At 36.8% G+C, this 21,898-nt stretch overlaps 1 protein-coding gene and 1 pseudogene across 4 annotated transcripts in view; one reads left to right on the top strand and one right to left on the bottom strand.

The window, feature by feature from the left end:
• The window catches only part of LYST (lysosomal trafficking regulator), a 174,811-nt gene that overhangs the window by 67,696 nt on the left and 85,217 nt on the right, over positions 1–21,898 (bottom strand). For all 4 annotated transcript variants that reach the window (XR_012001060.1, XM_026008722.2, XM_026008723.2 and 1 more), the window contains exons 22-29: positions 20,580–20,711; positions 17,707–18,334; positions 16,679–16,856; positions 13,901–14,070; positions 8,648–8,878; positions 6,967–7,133; positions 6,155–6,307; positions 1,006–1,197 (exon numbers count right to left, since the gene is read on the bottom strand). Coding sequence is in view for 3 of the 4 variants with exons in the window: in XM_026008722.2 (XP_025864507.2) it covers positions 1,006–1,197; positions 6,155–6,307; positions 6,967–7,133; positions 8,648–8,878; positions 13,901–14,070; positions 16,679–16,856; positions 17,707–18,334; positions 20,580–20,711 (1,851 nt within the window). In the remaining variant the exon portion in view is untranslated. The remainder of the gene's footprint in view (positions 1–1,005; positions 1,198–6,154; positions 6,308–6,966; positions 7,134–8,647; positions 8,879–13,900; positions 14,071–16,678; positions 16,857–17,706; positions 18,335–20,579; positions 20,712–21,898) is intronic.
• On the top strand, positions 11,712–12,193 carry LOC112927370 (ATP synthase subunit f, mitochondrial pseudogene; annotated as a pseudogene).

The raw sequence follows: 21,898 nt of genomic DNA, 5'->3' as shown, positions 1-21,898 counted from the left end.
GTAATGAAGTTGGTAAAAATATTCTATATAATTACTAACTCAGTTGTCACAATATAAATGTGTAGCAAGTGTATTAGATGTAGAAGATAACAATATACTGGAGAAAGTGAATTCACCTAAAACAATGTAGAAATTTAAACATATATGCCATGTAATTGTAAACTAAATATTTATTTTATTAATGAAGATGCGTTAAGCTATAAAATTATTAAAGCCATGAGGTTCTTGTACAAATCAAACATAAAGACCACACGGTATTTACATTAGGTGGATATGCAGAGCTGTTTTAGTGCATGAGCTATCCCATTAAATCTACATGTGATAAATGGTTCAATTTCAGTTTAGTCTGGGATCTGGTTGCCCCAAATACAAATGAGAAAAGTTAAAGATAAGAGCCTTGGTTGTATTGTGTATTTCTAGTGATTAACAATTATTGTTTTCTTTTGCCTATTTTCTTGAGGTTACTGGACATTATTTTGGAACTCCATTTTGACTCATCTATAGTGCTTTTAAGTGTATTTCTTTGCATAGCTTTTTAGTGGTTGCTCTAGGTACTAAGTTTTATATATTAATATATAAATTGGTAGCCCCCATAAAAATGCAAATGCAATGTGATATCACATCTATCAGAATAGCTAAAATTAGAAATAGTGACAATGCCAAATAGTGATTAAGGATGTGAGCTCCATATAAGTGATTATTCAGGCAGCACATATACTAAAAAAAAAAAAACTGCATGTGGATCTACGATTATCTCAAAGAAACATTAAAATAATATATAGGGGGTGCTGTACTGTTTTAAACTCAATGGTCACTCCAGGCCAGCATATAACTTAAGAAGTGAATTTTTATTCAAGTTCCAAATAAGAAATTCTTTAAATACTGTGATGTTGAGAATGAAAAATTAATGCTGTATAAAATTTTGAAACCTAATCAGTTTCCTCTTAAATCATTTTCCTTTTAATCTCATATCTGAGCAAGCCCATATTTATCCTCTAGTCCTACCTTGATAAATAATCCTGTTAACTGCTAAAATGGTGAGCCTCTGCAGCCTCTGCGCAAGCTCTGTTTCTGTTGCCTGGACGGGGTTCTCCTGGCTCATTCTCCGTTGCATCATCACATGCAGCTCATCACTTGCCACTGAGCGCATTTTCATCAAAAGAGAGTCAGTTTGAGCAAGAGGAAATTTTCGAGGACCTTCAAGTATATAAATTAAAAACATCAAATGCTGTGGTTAACAGATCAAGGAAATTATTTTTCTTGAAACTTTTTGAGTATTAGACCATGAAGCGAATCTTAATTTATACTAAGGTAATTTACACAAAGGAAAATGCATGATTCAGAGAAAGTGATGTTTCTCCTTCTTTGATGAAGTATAAAATCAAAGTCCAAATAAGAATGTTGAAACTAGTGACATAGCTTAGTGAGATGACCATCATTTGGCAAAATTTGAGTCTTCTGAAAAGCTCAGAATAATTAGAAGGGTATATGTAAGTAGTTCAAAATGTTCTGACAAAATATGTTCAAATACTGTTTCACTTCCTTGTATTCCAAAATAATCAACAGGTTTTTAAAGCACATCATGTTTCAGTAAGAACGTTACTATTTCTGGATAATTACCATTGTTAAATTTTATAAAGTAGTTTTGAAAAGTACATATAAGTGAGATAGTGGAAATCAGTCCAATGAAAGTAAGGAGACTGGAAAAGTGAATATAATTCCAGTGATTTGCTATTGAAATGATTCGGTGCATTTCCTACAGAAGCATTTCCTGAGAAATGTTTCCTCAGATTGAACAGTTAGGAGTAGCATTCCTGCACCATAACTGCACCTGCTTTGAAAGGTACCACACAAGTAGTGCATCCAGGAGGATACAGGGAGAATGAGTCTTGATTTAACTGGCTGAAGGAGCAGGGCATCGGAAGTTGACCATAGGAACCAAAATGACGTTTTGGTAAGTGAGGAATAATGGAACCCTTCACTGGAATTGAACCTTTGTTTTAAATTATGAAAACATACCAAACATCAATTTCCAAATATAGTCTCTATACATATTACTTACATGACTAAATTATGATAGGTTTTAATGACTCATCCTGTAAGATATTTAAATATTTTAATAGCATTTTAATTTATGCAGTATTTTAGGTAATCAGTATTTCTTAGCTGTTAATACATTTTGGTAGGTGGAGTTGCCTTTGAGACCAAAACAAAGCAAATAAGAAATACTCATTTTGGATAGGGTATATTCAAGAATAATATTGTCAGATTATGTTCTTGTTTAATTTAAGCAGATTCTTCCTAATGTCTACATTTCTGGCAGCTTTCATTCTCTATAAGCAGCAGATAATCCTAATTCAGAGGCAGAGCAATATACTGAACAAGGAAATGTTTAGTCTTCTTCACTATTATCTACTTGAAAAAATGAAGAGGTGGTATTTCAGCACTCGTGCTGTGAAGCTATACCAGCTGGGGTGGCCTCAAGTATACTTCTTTCTAAGCCTCTGTTCCCTCCCTATGTTAAGTGTAGATTAGAAAGGAAAATAGAGCTCACCTCACAGGTAGATATTTATCACTGTCTGACATGATATTAAATGTACTTGTTTACAGGTTTATTGACCATTTTCTCCAGTAAGAGATAAGCTCCATGAAAGCAGATAAAACAGTACCTGGTATGTGACTGATGCCCAATAGATATTTGATATTTGAATGAATGGATAAAGAGGGTTGTTCGGTTGATTAATAAATAAAATAATGGATGGGGTGCCTATGGTGGCTCAGCTGGTTGAGTGTCTGACTCTTGGTTTTGGCTCATCAGGCTCCACGCATAGTGGGGAGTCTGCTTGAGATTCAATATCCCTTTGCCCCACACCTGCTTGCACTCTAAACAAACAAACAAATATTTTAAAAAATTAATTAAATAATGGACATAAAACACAATGCTTATTTCATACAAAGCATCAAAAGTTGTTAATAACTGGTATTGTTATTGATGGTTGAAGTATAAAGGAAATTTATTTGTATATGAATCATTAGTAATACAACATATATATTTATGTTTATGTTAGTTTGTATGTATATGTAGCACTTAATGCTTACTTCTATCTTCATCACTAAGGTGATGTTTAAAGTTTTTCATAGTGATAAGTGAACAAGTGAAAAAAACATAAGAGAATGTACATTGCTATCCTATTTATAACAGCAAAAACAAGTTTAAAAAAGCCTTTGTTTATTGACAAAGATTAGGAAACAAGATCATGGCAAATCAATATAATAGATTATCATGTGTTCACTAAACATAAAGAATACTTTTATTATATGGAAAGGTATCTATAAATATATTGATTAGAAATAGAAATCAGTTTACAAACAGAAGGTAGAGCATGATATCATTTAGGTAGAGTGACATCTCTCTCTCTTGTCTAAACCAAAAAATATACAGAGGCTGAGGAATCCAAGTCTTGTTAACTGGGTAGCTGGAACCATTGAGGATATTGAGCAGGATAATGGCATACATGAGTCAGGCTGTCAGATCAGTCTGGCAATAAAATAGTATCTAACTCCTCCAAGAGTGTGAGAACTTAAAATCTAGATATGACAACAATGCTGCTGAAGTAACTCTGGGCCTAAGCCATGGGTGTCCTGGCATCAACAGTCTGAGCAGATCTGTTAATGACCAAAGCATGTGGTGCATGGTTGGAACAGAAGCTGCAGCTGCCAGGTGACCCACAAGCCCTGCTGGGGGTGTAGGAGGTGGCAGTGGGGTTGGATGTGTCCCTTGTCAACAGTTTTCAATAAATGCTAAATTAGGAAGAAAACATTTCCCCAAAATATTTATCACTAATGGGAACAGCTTGCTTTAAATTTTGGAAGTAACGGCTCATTATATCTAAATGATGGAAATGATGGAAATATAAATTCTTCTTAGTAACTTTAGCATCATGAGCAAAGAGACTTAAATGGGCTTTTATAACCCATACTGCTCAGAAGTAGAGGAGCTCCAGGGACTTGTATCTTTTGTACTTGGATATACACAGCCAATACACTTTGAGAATGAGGAAATGAAACACACTCTTTCCCAAATACATGTGTAAAAACACGCAGAAGGGATTACAAAGCAACATAGAAGGGGGTATTTTGTAAATGGATTCAAAGAGACAGCATTTAAGTAACGGTTGTATGGAAAACAGGAAGAACTGGTGGGAGAGACCTCTAAGAGATGGGTCCTAAAGACGTGGCAGAGTTGGAATGAGCAGATGTGGTGCTGGACACAGAGGGAGGAGCATCGGTCCTCTTCTTCCAACAGTCTCTAATGCCAGGCCTCTGTGCTTCTGTAAAATGTGGGAGCTGGTCCAGCAGACTTTTAACGTCTTTTCTCAAGCTCAAACTTTGTAGGACTCTATAAGCCTCATGTGGCTTACAGTAATTGCATTTACTTGGATATAGTGAAAAATGGAAGCCAAGGGTGAGAGGCTAGAGCAGTCAGGAAAAAAAAGGAGAATGGTTTAAAGAAAGGACTAAAAGTCTGTCATCCACTTTAAAAGGCCTCAAACAAATAAACAATTAGCAAGCTTGGAGCTATGCAGGGCTCTGAGGCTCAAGGTAATAAAAAATGCCAGTATCTAAAGAGAGAAATGACTGACGGTGAGGGAAATCACAGACCAAACAGAAGACAGCAAGGGCTCTACTGTGTCAGCCGAGGCATGAATTGATCAAAAAAGAAACCAGGGATCTAGGTATAAAAGCACAGGAGAAATGGACATGAGAATGAGAGATGTTAGCAAGAAAGAAATAGCTCCTGTGATCTGTGACACTGGTAAAGGCATATTTTCCTATATCAAAAGAGGGTGAATTCCACCTAAGCAGTCACTGATTATACAAGGAATCCTGCAATGGAAAAGTGGTTTGAAAGTCGTCTCTTGGCATGCAGTTAGCTGAGCATTATTGCCAGATTCGGTAAAAGGCAGAATTCTACCCAAGACCAGAGTTACCACTGGGAGGTCCATTCAAGAGGAGAGGCTTCATTCAGATATTATATTAAGGGAGGATACGCAAGGGCAATAAAGTTATGTGGATGTCTCAGAAATTTTATTTACATAGCTTATATTTAGTATAAGCTAAATTCACAGCAAGCCCTGAGGTGGCATGCATTCTAAACACATGAGAGCCATATCTTCTGCTTTGACTGCTGATAGCTTCCTTTCTGAACCCCCACTTCCTTTCTTTCTCTCCTCTAATCCACTCTACACACAAGCCAGAAGTGGTCTTTACAAAATGAAAATCTGCTTATGTCATGACTTCCCTCTAGGATAAAATCTCGACTTCCTCACATGGCCTATTGTCATTATCTATGCACTGGCCCACACCGTCCTGGACAGCCTCATCTGGCATCACGCTCCTCATTCTCTCCAGAGTATTCCACTCTAGCTAAATGATTTTCTTTCAGTTCTCGGAAGCTTCACTTTTTCCTGCTGTGAAACCTTCACATAAGCCATTCATTCTGCCTGTAGTACTCTCTCCTGACTCTACCTTGCTGGCTCCTTTCTTACTCTTTACATCTACACTGAAATCTCACTTCCTCAGAGATGTCTCTAGCTCCTGATGTAAACCAGGTTGCCCTGTATATCTCTACTTTGATCCTTTACATTTGTCTACTAATTTGTAATCTCTGTGAGGGCAGAATCTGTATCTGTTTTTTCATCACTGTATCTTTAATATCTACACTGTGCTTGGCACATGGTAGTTGCTCAAGAGATAACTGAATGAGAAGAGCACTGAAAGACATTAGTAGAATGGTTTTCACTGGGAGGAAACCTCAAATTTTATAGTTTACCTATTTTTTTCCCAAATATTCATTTATTTATTTTAGAGAGAAAGAATGAGAGCAGGGGAAGGGGAGGGCAGAGGAGAGGAGAGAATCTCAAACAGATTACCCACTGAACATAGAACCCAACAAGGGGTTGATCTCACCACCTTGAGATCATGACCTGAGTCAAAATCAAGAGTCTACCACTTATCTGGCTGAGTCACTCAGGTGCCCCTCCAGTTTAACTTTGAAACTAAAAAATATTTTAAAAGTGTAAATGGCATCAGAATATAGGAAAGTCAAGCCACCTTCAATTTATAATTATTAAAATATTATTTCAATACTCACCAGCAACGCTCTTCCGCTTTTGAAATACTGCATGATGGGGAGCAGAAGGTAACTGGAATGTATCTGCAAGGTTTTCAGAGTCATGATTTGCAGTGGTCCTTATAAATTCCATAGCAGCTTGGAGAACTCTAAACTGTAGTGCAACAGCCATATCTAAAGACAGAAGACACTAGAATGTTTTCAAGCCATGTGGATGTTAATTTTTTAAATTGAGTTTTTTATTTTCTTGTGACATGAACTATCAATAATGTTTTATTAGATATAAATTTAAAAATTTTGATCAATGTGGGTTCTTGATAGTACTAAACACTAAACACTAAACAGTTTTTTTAAACTGCCTTTAAAAGAAATTTTAAAGCAAATTTCTAAATGGTCATTATAAAAAATTCAATGGAAAAATACTAGCTCACAAATTTATTCCATTTTATGTCACTGTTTTAAAGAACAGGCTTTTTAATATATAGGGCAAAATTTAACCAGAAATTGTCCTATTTTTCTGCTTCATACTTATTTAATATTTGCCATTAAAGAAAACTAAAGGGTATTTTTATTCAAAAGAAGCCTTTTAATTCAACTTGGTAAGAAAAATCACAGGCTTCTTTTAATGATGTGTTGCCAGCTACCAATTATATTGAGGCATCACTTGTTTAAATTTTGCCATTTAAAAAGACTTCTTTTTAAAGCTGATAGTTTTTATTGCAAAATTAAGGATGAATCTTCAGTAAAACAGTTTCCACAAGAAAGATTAGGTTCAAATAAAAATTTTGGCTACTATATAATTTCCTCCCAAATCCATAAAAACTAAATCTTACTTTGTGTCCTCTTGTTTTTGCTATTTTGAAGATATCCAAGCAGTACAATGAGGTCTTCGATAACTCTAAAATATTGAGAGCCTGAAGAACTGCAAGCATGAATTGTAACTGCTACAAAAATTTGCTGTATATCACAAGCAAGCAATTTGTATTCATTCAAAGGAACACTAAAGAAAAGGAACAAACAATTTAAGGCAAAGAAAATTAGTTTAAATTCCCATTCTTACAGCATTCACTCATTCATTCAGTATTTACTCATGTTTACTCTATGGCAGGTTATTTGAACTGCATGCTAGAAACAGAAATAAGAAAACATGTTTCAACTCCTTCAAAAAGTTAACTGTTCTGCAGAGGACCAAAGAGATAACTATAAACAGTGAGTGGTGGTAAGGGTAACAACAGAGATTAACACAAGATCCCATGAGAACACATAGGTCTCTAGACCACACTGAAGGTGAAGATTTAGGGGATATGAACATAAATGTTCTAGAAGGACCCTCAGAGAAGGTGAATTTGAATATATTTATTACTTAACCTCTTTGAATTTCACAGCAATTTATAGTTACTTTAAGGATTAAAAGAGATAATAGATTTGAACACATATTAATCACTTATAAATATCTATTAAATATGAGTTAGTTACTTCTATCCCTCAATTGGGCCAATTAATAGAGTAGCATGTAAGGACATTCAGTAGGTCCAATTTATTAAAAAAAAAAAAAAAAAAGGCAACAAACTACTTTTAGAAGAAGCCTGCAGGCAACTCTTCCCAGTGTGATATATTGTATTATAATCAAGACTAAATGTTTTGAGGAAATAAAATATTTTCTTTGTCTTTCTTTGTATTTCTCATATGCCCAATTTAATAGATACCCAGTAACAATTGAACTGAACTCAGCACAAGGAGTCTCTCTTGCTCAGAGAACCACCCTGGCCTAGGAGAATTACTAATCATACACTTGCCTTCTCTTGAAAATACAGATAATGTTTAATGTTTTAATGTGCAGTAAGATGGTACTTCTGAAGATTTATATTTTAACACTATGCTAATAAAAATGTTGTGCTATACATCATAAATGCAGGCATAAAAGGCACAAAATCCAAGTAAAAATATAATCTCACACATTTTTTAAAGCTGTTAATCAATTTGGTATGCAGCCATTTATTTGCTGATATACTTCTAGAAACAGGAAATTCATTTACGGTAGTAGAGAGCAGGAGAGCATCTTAAGTTCAAAACACAGCTGTCTGAAGTGAGACAGGTTCCAGTTTCAAGCCCTGTGCTATTTACTAGTTGGGTGATCTTCAACAAGTCACTGTCTCTTTCCAATCCTCAATTTCCTATTCCTCATGGGGATAATAATTTTTATAAGACCACAGTGGAAGCTTGGTAAATGTTTATTTGAGGACAGCTGAATTTATTCAACTTGTCTTGGGTTCTAAATACTTTAGAGTAGGTCATATAAATATCTTTTTTTTAAAGTAAGCTGGTTGAAAATGATGGAAAATATTCCTCCTCCAAATTCAATTTAATTTAATTACTCTAATCAGTTTAGTAGGAAGAATATCCTTTGAAAGTGTTTTGAAAAATAGGATGCTCTAATGTAACCTATTATTAAAGTTTTCCCTTTCTAAAGTATTTATCAGATGATGTGGTTTTAAATAATGCTTTAAAACTTACTTTTTTTCTAATCCATTCAGAGCGGCTACTGTATTACACAACACATAGAGGAGACCATTATCCAACAACATATCTGCTACCTTAGAACAAGAATTTAATATTTGGAGAAGAAGTAATAGAGAACTATGCAAGAGCATATTGTCATATAGAGAGGTCTCTATGAGTCCCAGAAGAGGAATGACAGACCACTTCTGAAAAAGTCCCATGTTTTTCACATCTTCCAGATCAAATCTATAATAAATAATAAACAGTTAAGAGCATGTTAGAAGCAATTAACCACCAAATAATCAAAAATGATTGCAACATGAGTTGTTTTAATAACTTGATTTTGAAGCTATAAAAAATGAATTTGGGGAGCAAGGAATCTCAACCTTTAAGATCATAGGCCCCACCCCCAACAAAATAAACGTATTGTTAGAAGTCTGTCCCAAGGTAAATATACACACATTCAAATGAAACATGTATACAATTTCATGTTCTTAATTGATTCGCTTTAATTTGTCCACAGGCCCTTTAAGGTGTCCAAAGGACTCCTGCTTCAGAGGTTTATATAACCAATGCACAGGAAGATATTATGAACTGATTATTAATAAAATAAAATTATTAACAATAAGTTAATTATAATTATAGTATGATCATTAACATAAAACAATGTACATAATTTGTATAATTATATGCATTACTATTATATTAACATATAATAATAATAATATTTGACAGGGAACTAGTAAAAAGAGGTCCTAATGAAAGGAATGAATCTTGAGTTCTTGTTCCAATACTATTTGCCTCTGCGATGGAAATAAATTATTTAAGTGTTTTGTACCTTATTTTCTTATGTGTCAAACATGTGGAGACACCTGCCCTACTTTCTTCTCAAGGCTGTTGTGAGCAAGGAGATACTGCAGAATTGCTTCGAGAGAACTAAAAGCTGAATGCAAATGAAAATGCTATTGTCACTACTATGATTAGTAAGTAAATTCCTCAGTTTTTCCCCATTGAGAATGATATTCACTGTGGGCTTTTCATATGACTTTTAAGATATTGAGGAATGTTCCCTCTATTCCTACATTTCGAAGAGTTTTAATCAGGAATGGATGCTGTATTTTGTGAAATGCTATCTCTGCATCTATTGAGAGGATCATATGGTTCTTGTGTTTTCTCTTATTGATGTGATCTATCACGTTGATTGTTTTACGAGTGTTGAACCACCCTTGGATCCCGGGGATAAAACCCACTTGGTCATGGTGAATAATCCTCTTAATGTACTGTTGGATCCTATTAGCTAGTATCTTGTTGAGAATTTTTGCATCCGAGTTCATCAGGGATATTGGTCTATAATTCTCCTTTTTGGTGGGGTCTTTGTCTGGTTTTGGAATCAAGGTAATGCTGGCCTCATAAATGAGTCTGAGGATGCATCTGTCCCTTTCTATCCTTTGAAACAGCTTTAGTAGACTAGGTATTATTTCTTCTTTAAACGTTTGATAGAATTCTCCTGGGAAGCCATCTGGCTCTGGGCTTTTGTGTCTTGGGAGGTTTTTCATGACTGTTTCAATTCCCTCGCTGGTTATTGGCCTGTTCAGGTTTTCTATTGCTTCCTGTACCAGTTGTGGTAATTTGTGATTTTCCAGAAATGCATCCATTTCTTCTAGATTGCCTAATTTGTTGGCATATAGCTGCTCATAATATGTTTTTAAAATCGTTTGTATTTCCTTAGTATTTGTTGTGATCTCTCCTCTTTCATCTGTGATTTTATTAATTTGAGTCTTTTTTCTTTTAAATAAGGCTGGCTATGGGTCTATCTATCTTATTAACCCCTGAGAGCCTTTCCCCTAAGATCAGGAACACGACAGGGACATCCACTCTCATCATTGTTATCCAACATAGTACTAGAAGTCCTAGCCTCAGCAATCAGACAAAAAGAAATAAAAGGCATTCAAATTGGCAAAGAAGTCAAACTCTCCCTCTTTGCAGATGACATGATACTGTACATAGAAAACCCAAAAGACTCCATCCCAAAATTGTTAGAACTCATTCATACAGCAATTCAGCAACGTGGCAGGATACAAATCAATGCACAGAAATCAGTGACATTTCTATATACTAACAATGAGACTGAAGAAAGAGAAATTAAGGAATGAATCCCATTTACAACTGCACCCAAAACCATAAGATACATAGGAATAAACCTAACCAAGAGGTAAAGGATCTATACCCTAAAAACTACAGAACACTTCTGAAAGAAATTAAGGAAGACACAAAGAGATGGAAAAACACTCCATGCTCATGGATTGGAAGAATAAATATGGTGAAAATGTCTATGCTACCCAGGGCAATGTACACGTTAAACGCAATCCCTATCAAAATACTATGGACTTGCTTCACAGAGTTGGAACAAATAATCTTAAGATTTGTATGGAATCAGAAAAGACCCCGAATAGCCAGAGAAATATTGAAAAAGAAAACAAATGCTGGAGGCATCACCATGCCGGATTTCAAGCTATATTACAAAGCTGTGATTATCAAGACAGTAGGGTACCTACTAACAGTAGGGTATTGACATAGATCAATGGAACAGAATAGAGAACCCATTGGAAAAAGAAAAGTCTCTTCAATAAATGGTGTTGGGAAAACTGGACAGCCATGTGCAGAAGAATGAAACTGGACCATTCTCTTACACCAGACACAAAGATAAACTCAAAATCGATGAAAAATCTAAATGTGAGACAGGAATTCATCAAAATGCTAGAGGAGAACAACGGCAATCACTTTTTTGAATTTGGCTACAGTAACTTCCTGCAGGATACATCTATGAAGGCAAGGGAAACAAAAGCAAAAATGAACTACTGGGACTTAATCAGAATAAAAAGCTTCTGCACAGCAACAGTAACAGTCAACAAGACTAAAAGACAACCTACAGAATGGGAGAAGATATTTGCAAATGACATATCAGATAAAGGGCTAGTATCCAAGATCTATAAGGAACTAATTAAATTCAACACCCAAGAAACAAAAAATTCAATCATGACATGGGCAGAAGACATGAACAGAAATTTCACCAAAGAAGACATACACATGGCCAATAAGTATATGAGAAAATGCTTCGCATCACTTGCCATCAGGCTATACAAATCAAAACCACAATAAGAGAGTAGACACCTGGGATTCCAAGATGGCATCATCTGTACCAGTGAAGGAGAAGAAGCTCATGGAGGTGAAACTAGGAGAGCTGCCAGGCTGGTACTGATGCAGGATTTCACCCCTAAGCGCATTGCTGGAGCATTTCAAAGAGGCTACTACTGGTATTACAACAAGTATATCAATGTGAAGAAAGGGGGTGTCGCTGGGATTTCTATGGTACTGGTTGCTTATGTGCTTTTCAACTACTGTCGTTCTTACAAGGAACTCAAACATGAACGGCTACGCAAGTACCACTGAAGAGGGCCCAGTGTGGAAGCATGTTTGGCATTCCTGACCATGACTTTTGCCTGGCACCCTTGAATCCTTCCATTGCCTAATTCACAATTAATATCCAATAAAAGTTGACTTGTAAAAACAAAACAAAACAAAAAAACAACAAAAAAAACCCAAAACCGCAAAGAGTTACCACCTCATACCAGTGAGAATAGCGAAAATTAACAAAACAGGGACACCTGGATGGCTCAGTGGTTGAGTCGGCCTTGGGCCCAGGGTGTGCCCCAGAATCCTGGGATCAAGTCCCACGTCAGGCTCCCTGCAGGGAGCCTGCTTCTCCCTCTGCCTGTGTCTCTGCCTTCTCTCTGTGTCTTTCATGAATAAAAAAATAAAATCTTAAAAAAAAAATAAGGGGATCCCTGGGTGGCTCAGTGGTTTAGTGCCTGCCTTCGGCCCAGGGCGCAATCCTGGAGATCTGGGATCGAGTCCCATTTGGGCTCCCTGCATGGAGCCTGCTTCTCCCTCTGCTTCTCCCTCTGCCTGTGTCTCTGCCTCTCTCTCCCTATCTCATAAAAAATAAATAAAATCTTTAAAAAAAAGAAAAGAAAAGAAAATCAACAAGACAGGAAACAACAAATGTTGGAGAAGATGTGGAGAAGAGGGAACACTCTTGTATGGCTGGTGGGAATGAGAACTGGTGCAGCCACTCTGGAAAACAGTGTGGAGGTTCCTCAAAAAAGTTAAAAATAGAGCTACCCTAAAACCTAGCAATTGCACTACTGGGTATTTACTCCAAAGATACAGATGTAGTGAAATGCTAGGACACCTGCACCCCAGTGTTCATAGCAGCAATGTTGACAATAGCCAAACTGTGGAAGGAGCCTCGATGTCCTTCGACAGATGAATGGATTAAAAAGATATGGTATATATACAAGGAATATTACCCAGCCATCAGAAAGGACAAATACCCACCATTTGCTTCGATGTGGATAGAACTGGAGGGTATTATGCTGATGAAGTAGGTCAATTGGAGAAAGACAATCATCATATGGTTTCACTCATACGGGGAATATAAGAAATAGTGAAAGGGATTATAAGGGAAAGGAGGAGAACTGAGTGGGAAAAATTAGAGGGAGACAAACCATGAGAGACTCCTAACTCTGGGAAATGAACAAAGAGTTGCGGAAAGGGAGGTGGGCCGGGGATTGGGGTAACTGGGTGATGCGCACTGAGGAGGGCACTTGACAGGATGAGCACTGGATATTATACTATATGTTGGCAAATCAAACTTCAATAAAAACAAATGAAAAAAAAGTAAATTCCTCAAGGTCTGAATCGGTCTACTCAATAAGTAGAAGACACTTAATGATGACAATGATAAGACACACATTTCTCACTACTCTAACACAGACAGTGGTATCAGTTTCACTTTTCAGGCAAACCAGGAATTCCAGGTGAGGGATGTAGTGTTTTTTGTTTTTTGTTTTTTTTGAGGGATGTACTTTCCTCTCAGAAAACGTGGAGGCTAAGGGGACTAGGAAGCTTCTCTACGGACCACTCACATGATCTGCTGCTGCGCAAATAAGAGCCTTCTTTCCAGTTACGCTTCTCATGTTAACACCATATGCCAAATCTAACTGATCACCTTCTTTCTTTTGATGAAGCATTTGTTTCTAGTTTCTTACTAATGTTGAAATACACAGGATGAAACTGATTTATGGAAAATGACATTTAGAAGGTTTTTTTTTTTAATGACCAAATAATTTTATTAAGAGTCAGCTTAATAAATTTTATTTTTAAGACAAAAGATCCCAATTATGGTAGAGGAAAGAACCCACTTACTCTTCATCAAGGCCAATACGACGACCAAAGAACATTTCAATGAAGCATTCTAACAATTCCTGTGTTCCCCGGTGAAGATACAACTGGTTGGCTAGCAAGGAAAAGCCACGGTTCTTTAGGAATTTATCTTTTTGTTCCTTAGATGCTCTATTAAAATATGCATCTAACAGCTAAGAAAAGAAATTAAGACAATTTACATAATGCATTAACATTTTATATGATGTACACAAATCAGACAAATACTTGTTAACTTACCATTTAATTTCATATCTTTAGAACATAGAAAGCTCAAAATTATGCGATCTCCACGGCAAAACAAAAATAATCTTTGTTTCTGACTACTTTAGAATGCTAAAGATGACTTTATCTTGGAGATCTGAATACTTTTGTTATGGGGAGACTAGCTTTTTAGCTGAGCATGGACACCTAGTATATTGGTAGCCTTAGTTGAGTAGAAGTACAATATTTGTGGTTTATTCTGAAGTGAAAAAAAATTAGTCAACATTGTACTATCCTCTCTGTAAATATGTATGTGTGTGTGTGTATCTCCTCTAGGAGAAGTCTACCTCAATTTCTAGACCTCTTGACAAATTATTTATCCTGAGCACAGGCCTAAATTTCTACCCTTCTCTGGCATCTTAAGTGCAACACGTGTAAAATCCAATTAATTATTTTCCTTCCAAACGTACATCTTTCATGGTTCCAATCTTTTTTTTTTTTTAATTAACTTTTATTGGTGTTCAATTTACCAACATACAGAAAAACACCCAGTGCTCATCCCGTCAAGTGTCCACCTCAGTGCCCGTCACCCATTCCCCTCCAACACCCGCCCTCCTCCCCTTCTACCACCCCTAGTTCATTTCCCCGAGTTAGCAGTCTTTATGTTCTGTCTCCCTTCCTGATATTTCCCAACATTTCTTTTCCCTTCCTTTATATTCCCTTTCACTATTATTCATATTCCCCAAATGAATGAGAACATACACTGTTTGTCCTTCTCCAATTGACTTATTTCACTCAGCATAATACCCTCCAGTTCCATCCACGTTGAAGCAAATGGTGGGTATTTGTCGTTTCTAATTGCTGAGTAATATTCCATTGTATACATAAACCACATCTTCTTTATCCATTCATCTTTCGATGGACACCGAGGCTCCTTCCACAGTTTGGCTATTGTGGCCATTGCTGATAGAAACATCGGGGTGCAGGTGTCCCGACGTTTCATTGCATCTGAATCTTTGGGGTAAATCCCCAACAGTGCAATTGCTGGGTCGTGGGGCAGGTCTATTTTTAACTCTTTGAGGAACCTCCACACAGTTTTCCAGAGTGGTCATGGTTCCAATCTTACAGCCACAGTAGTACCATCTTCCTAGATTTCACAGCTAATCTTACTTTTGGCTTTTCCAGCCCTGATTGCCCATGTGTAATTATGAAGGTCTCTCCCCTTCATTCCAGTGAATGTCTCTCAAATTTGTGCATCCTTTGACTTCCCACCTACTTCCCCGGATCAGAACTCATCATTTCTCCCACGGACTACTGTGCTATCCTGCTAAGCAGAATACTTCCACCTCTCTCTCCCCTGCAATCACTTCCTCACAGTGCTGATAGACGATTCTTCCCCAAACACACATCTATTTACTGCCCTACTTAAAAAGCTTTCTAAGTTTATAGCTTAATACCAAATATACCTTTTGCACGAAGCCTTCCCTGGTTCCCCCATCAGAATTAATTGTTTTTCCTATACTACCATTCTTCTTAATTAATATTGTCACTGAAGCACCTACCATAAGAAGTCTTTATATTTTACTTAGTTGGGTATATGCCTTTCTCTCTCACTAGATAACCGCCTGGAATGTAGAAATTATTCTAAAGAAAATGAGAATCTTTAAAAGACCATTTCAATATTGGTTTTTTTCTAATGGAAACCATTCATATTAAACATTTATTCATTCAACACTATGCTTAGTACCTAGTGTACACTAGACACGAGATGCCCACCCTCATGGAGCTGATATGTCAGCATGGGAGACCAAAAGAAAAGCTCACAGATAGAATAAAAAGATAATTACAAGACATAACTGGGATGCTAGAATCAAAGAGGAGTCGGACACTAGAGGGAAGCTATTCTGAAAGGTGATCAGGTCCCTGAAAAGGTGACATCTGAGCAAAACCCTGAAGTTAAATGCTTAAGATTTGATACTACACTGCAGGAAAGATTTCCAATGAACTCTGTGTTCCTTGGTATGAATCGATATATGGAGGAGAGCTTAAAATTGTATAACATATATAAAAGTATGACTAAGAAGCAATAAAATACAGTTGGCCCTTGACCAATATGAGTGTTAGAGGTGCCAATCCCCTCCCACAGTTGAAAATCTGCATATAACTTCTGACTCCCCTAGGACTTAACTCCTAACAATCTACTGTTGATGGGAAGTCTTACTAATCACGTAAAAACAATCGATTAACACAAATTCTGTATGTTCTATGTATTCCGTGTTGTATTCTTACAATAAAGTAAGCTTGAGAAAAGAAAGCGTTAAGACAATCATGAGGAGAAAATATATTTATAGTACTCTAGTGTATTTAAAAAAAAAAGTGTATAAGTGAACCCATGCAGTTCAAACCTGTGTTATTCAAGGGCCCACTGTATGTATCAGTTCATTGTTCCTTAGAATAAAATAAAGCTTTAGGTCTACTTTAACATACATATTCAAATTTTAAACTATGCACATGTTTACTTTTCTGAATTAAAACAACACATCTACAGTCTGTCCTTACTTTAATAACTCCTTGTTGTATAGCAGGTGATGGGTGATTAACAAGGACTAGCAGTGTGTCTGCCTGAATGAGCTTGTCCATCACATCTTGAAGCATAACATCAGGCAAGATGAGAAGAATTCCGCTTAAGAGCTCATATAATCCACAGCATATAGGAACCAAACAGTCTTCTGTTACACTGAAACAGAGACCCCAAAAGTCTTACTAACACAATATCAGGAAGACAAGTACATGATTACCTTAAGAACTGTGAGGAGTAGTAATAATTTTAACATGTGAAACAAAAGTTCATAAAATTATGGGGCACCGGGGTGGCACAGTGGGTTAGGCATCTGCCTTCTGCTTGGGTTGTGGTCCCATGGTCCTGGGATCAAGCCCCACATCAGGTTCCCTACTCAGCGGGGTGTCTGCTTCTACCATCTGCCCTTCTCCTCTGCTCATGGTCTCTCTCTCTCTCTGTCTCTAATAAATAAATAAAATCTTTTAAAAAAGCTCATAAAATTATAAAATGTTTAACTGTGACTAAGAGATTTGCCATCACTTTTTTCACTTTATTTATCACCAATATAGTTTAGGTACATAGTCTATTAAACACCATTCTATTCCACAGCTATGATGTGCAAGAGGGTGGTGGTCACTAGCCACTTTCAAGTGGTTAGCAGGTATACATAGCCAGTGTCTACTGTACTTCAGGGCACAGGTAAAACTTTCCCATCACCACAGAAACTCTCACTGGATATTGCTTGTTACTTATAAATATTATAGTTTCCCTGATAAGTTTTTCCCTAAAAACTGTAAGAATTAAATAAACCACAAGGCATTTTTTTTCTTTAGGAGCTACTTATGGTTTAGCCTTTGGTAAAATATGGAATTCAATATTATATAGCATTCAAATAAAAAGAAAGGTAACTTTCTGTTTGTTATACATGTTGTATATGTGAAGTGACATAATGAAGACATTTCTAGAAGGTAGATATTCTTCTAAGAACAGTCAGAAAAAGGGTAGGGGCTGCAAAACACCTGAGTACCTGTGAGTACTTGCAGTTCGGCTGGAGTATGGCTCATAACCAAGAGAAAAGGCAAAGTTTTCCCAGTCATCGGTGTTCCTATCAACGAGACTTGGCCAACGTCCAACTGCTGCAGATCCATTCTGGGAAGGAAAAGCTAGCCCTAGGCTTGCAATAGTGCTGTGACTTCGCTGGAATGAGGCCAGTCCCTTCAGGTAATCAGGTCGGCGTGGGCAGGACTCGTCCCCAGGACTGTCATCATCTGATCTGAGTTCTGCTGCCAATTCTTTATGATAGCCTTTGACCCCCAGAAATCCCAATGTTCCTTTTGGGACACCATTGATAGAGGTGCGGGCTGAAAGGGCAGCTTCCATTTCACATACAGCTTTTGCAGAATCAAAGCTACTGACAAGTGCATCTTCTTTGCCTTTTTTCAGGGTCTCGGAACTCGCCAGAGAATTCAGTTTCTCTGCTTGGGAAGCAGCGTAATTATCTGCGATATTTTGTAACTTGTCAATACTACAACCCAAACTTCCAGTCAGTTTTTGTGGTTGCACTCGAGGTGAAGCAGTAGGAAATGCTGGTAGGCTTCTAGAACGCAGCATGTTGATGGTCATCCGTTGTGGGATAATATTGGAGGAGTTGTTTCCTGGTAAGGGTAGACAGAAAAATACTCTTTAAATCTATGAAGTGGGAACACTTGTTTTCTGCACTATCAGTCACAACCACAGCAATAACCCACTTATCCAGCAGTGTTAAAAGAATCCAAAAAAAAAAAAAAAAAAAAAAAAGAATCCACATTAAAAAAAAAAAAATCCACATTGGTTAATGTTCCTAGTAACTTGTGCTTAAAATTCTTCAGTGCTCAAAAGATTTTTTCTTTTAACTTTTTATTAAAATCTTCCAAAAATGTATGTCTTTTCCTGTCTCCTTAACAAAATAGTGTTGATTGAATGATTCAAAGTCATAGGATTAATGGCTCCATTGTATCGAAATTAAGTGAAAATTTACTTTAGGCTAACAGTCATTAGGATACAATTTGATGTAGTAGAAAAGTGTGGGCTTTACAGTGAGATATAACTAGATTCAAGTTCTGTTAGTTAGGTGGTCTTAGGTAAATCATTTAATTATTTGAGTGTTAGTTTCTATAAATGTAAAAGGAAGGTTCAAATATCAAGTTTGCAAGGCTGCTTTAAGGATTAAGTGAGATGCTCTATTTGTGATGCTCCCAGTATAGTGTCTGGCATATAAGAGGTACTCAGTAAATGGTAGTAATACTCATACTTGTTATGATGCCTAGACTAAATGCCCCTGGACTATTCTGTCTCTCATTCTTTTTTGTAGTCACTTCTTGATGTTGTCAGTGAGAAGCAATGGTTTTTTGACTTCTAGCTGCCCAGTTTGCTACTTTTAATACTCTATGTAAGGCAAGACCAAAAAATCACTGTCATTCTAGTTGCAGGATAAAGTGAATGCTGCTCAAGGTGTGGCTTGTGAGCCAGTAGCATGGAGATCCACAAGCACAACCTGTGTGATTGTTAGAAATGCACATTCTCAGGCTCCCCCGGATCTACTGAATCAGAATATATGAGGGAGGGGCCCAAAGTTCTGTTTTACAAGCTCTCCAGGCGATTTCTTTTGTGTGCTAGAACTTGCGTAAAAATATAAATAGAAACTGGATGAACTGTTTCAGAACATAGGCTTTTTGGTAGTAGTAGCTCTGTAGCTCAGAAGTCTTCCCTAGTTATTTCTGCATTTTGGCTGGGCAAGGTCGCCAAAAGATTCTGTTCAAAAGACCTGGAAAAAAGGGGGGAATGACTGTATTTGAAAATGATTTAGAGTAATGTACAATGATTTTAAGAATAGATAATTCCTATAAAATTCTAAATAAAATTAGTTAAAACACATCCCTCTTCTCTAGAAGAGAACAGCCGTCGGGAATGGAAAAGATGCGCAGCCAGTTAGCAACTAGGAGATGTGTACCTATTTTTTCTCTATAAAAGTAGAGATGAGGTAGTCTGTTAAGTATGTTAGGAAGATACAAAAGTACTATAAGCTTAAAGACTTGATACACTTGCTATGGAAACAGAAGAGGGAATTTATTTTGAACACACTAAAGAATGACAGGGCAGCATTAAAAGACCAGCTACAGTTGGAGACTCCTGTAAAGTCAGAAATTCTCTCTGGCAGCTTTCAGTGGTCTGAGGATGGTTAAATTGAGACAGGGCTGGGTTTTTTTAGGTCAGGAATGCCCAAAGGCCAGGGGGGGACAAGGAAGCTGCAGGCAGTGTCAGGAAAATGACTGGTTAATGGGATCTAGGTGAGATAGGGAAAACAGGCAGAAGGGAATGTAGGATGGTGATAAAGAAACCAGAAGACAAGAGGTTGTTATCAGAGAGTGAGATACTGAAGTTTCACAGCTGGGAAGTATTCTTGATGATGATGATGGAGTCCATGCATAGTAGTAATAGATAAAATAGAAGGAAAGGTCCCCAGAGTTTAGGAATTCGAGCTGGAGTACTGGATGAACATTGTCTAGAACAATGTTTAGAGAGAAAGGAGAGAGTAAGCCAGACAAAGCTTTTGAAGAAAATGGTAAAATAAATCAGAAACTTCATGAAAGACAAATGACTATGATAAAAGGAGACAGTTCCAGAGCGATATAGCACAGGCCTCTTCTGTTTCCTAACTCCCTGGAGTATCTCTTGTTAGTGTGAGCTACTGATCCAGAAAGTAATAAAGTGGAATCCTTAAATATAGTCTATAATTTTTGTTTAACCATCCACTTACTTGATCGATCACATATATCATACTGCTAAAACATGTACAATTTATTTATCTGCTAATATTCAGAACTATATGAGGAAGGGTTACACTGTCATCATTATGTTTACCTTCAGGTGGTGAAGCAGTAAAACCAGATGGGCTTATTACCATAAATCCAGGGCTAGGAACAGACTTTCCTCCACTGCTGGAATGTCTCAGGTACATGATTGACTGTACTTTCTCCTGAAAGATCTTGCCATCTAAAATTTTTTAAAAATTGGGATAGTAAAATTTTTAAAAGGATAAAATGAAAATGTAATTTTAAAAGCAAATAATTAAATATAAATTTTTACAAAAAGATGTTCAAAGTGAAAAAATATAGCATGTTTTATACTAATGCACATTTGCTATGTGAGTACATGCTATTATTTCTTACATATAAATTTTTTATGCTGTTACTTGCCAAGTTAACTTTTATTTTCTTTGAATTATAACCATATTTACAGTTATTTCTACATTTTAACAGCTAACTGTTCACTCCTTGAGGAAAGGACTATGTCCTATATATTTTTATATATCCCCTTAAATGTCCAATATGACTCTAAAATGGATACCTACAGCTTAATCTTCCTTTCTGAGCTTCATACTTGTAAATTCAATGGCTTGATTTATTTTATTTTATTTTATTTTATTTATTTATTTATTTATTTATTTATTTTCTCAATGGCTTGATTTCTTAAGTGCATAACAAATGCTACAAATCTAAATCTGAATCCTCTTTCAGCCCTAAATTCAGTCCTGTTTTGTTTTCTGGTTCATTTGGCAGAAGCACCTATTTCCCAAGTAGAAGCCAGGAGCCACCCTTGGCCACTACCTTTCCATCATCCATGTGAAGTCAGTCTCCAGGTTCTGCTGACTTGATTCTGCATCTTGAGCTCCTCTTATCCCTAGCACAGTGCCATAATGGGGGCGCTTATCATGGCTCACTTGGACGTGTGTCACAGACTTGTAAACGGTATCTACAATGGGCATCGGTCACCCTCAAATCCAAGCTTTCAGAATTCTATCAAATGTCAACCCCTGCTAAGAACCTTCTAGTGGCTCTCTGCTGCCTCCTTCCCACTCTGGATAAAGTCTAACTTCCCCTTTGTAAGAATCTCCTTCTTTCAGATTCCTTCCAGCCTTTCCTCATGACACTTCTGTAGCACCTATTTCTCACAGCTCCCAAGCAAGCTGTTTGCTTTGTTTGGAAGCCCCTTCCCTTCAACTCCTACTCAACGTTTAAGCCTCAGAACAGGCAGGCATCACCTCCTCCAGGAAACACCTCTTCTCTGTGCTCTATGCTACCAGAAAAAAAAAATACCATCACTGTCCTTTCCACACCATGTCATTACCTGTTTATGTCTCTTTCCCCTCAAATAGGTTGTAAGCTTAGTATGGGAATGGA

This window comes from Vulpes vulpes, chromosome 4 (genome assembly GCF_048418805.1).
Source record: "Vulpes vulpes isolate BD-2025 chromosome 4, VulVul3, whole genome shotgun sequence".
Classification (NCBI taxonomy): Eukaryota; Metazoa; Chordata; class Mammalia; order Carnivora; family Canidae; genus Vulpes; species Vulpes vulpes.
Note: the sequence above shows the minus strand (reverse complement) of the source record. Positions and strands in the feature narration are given on the sequence as shown.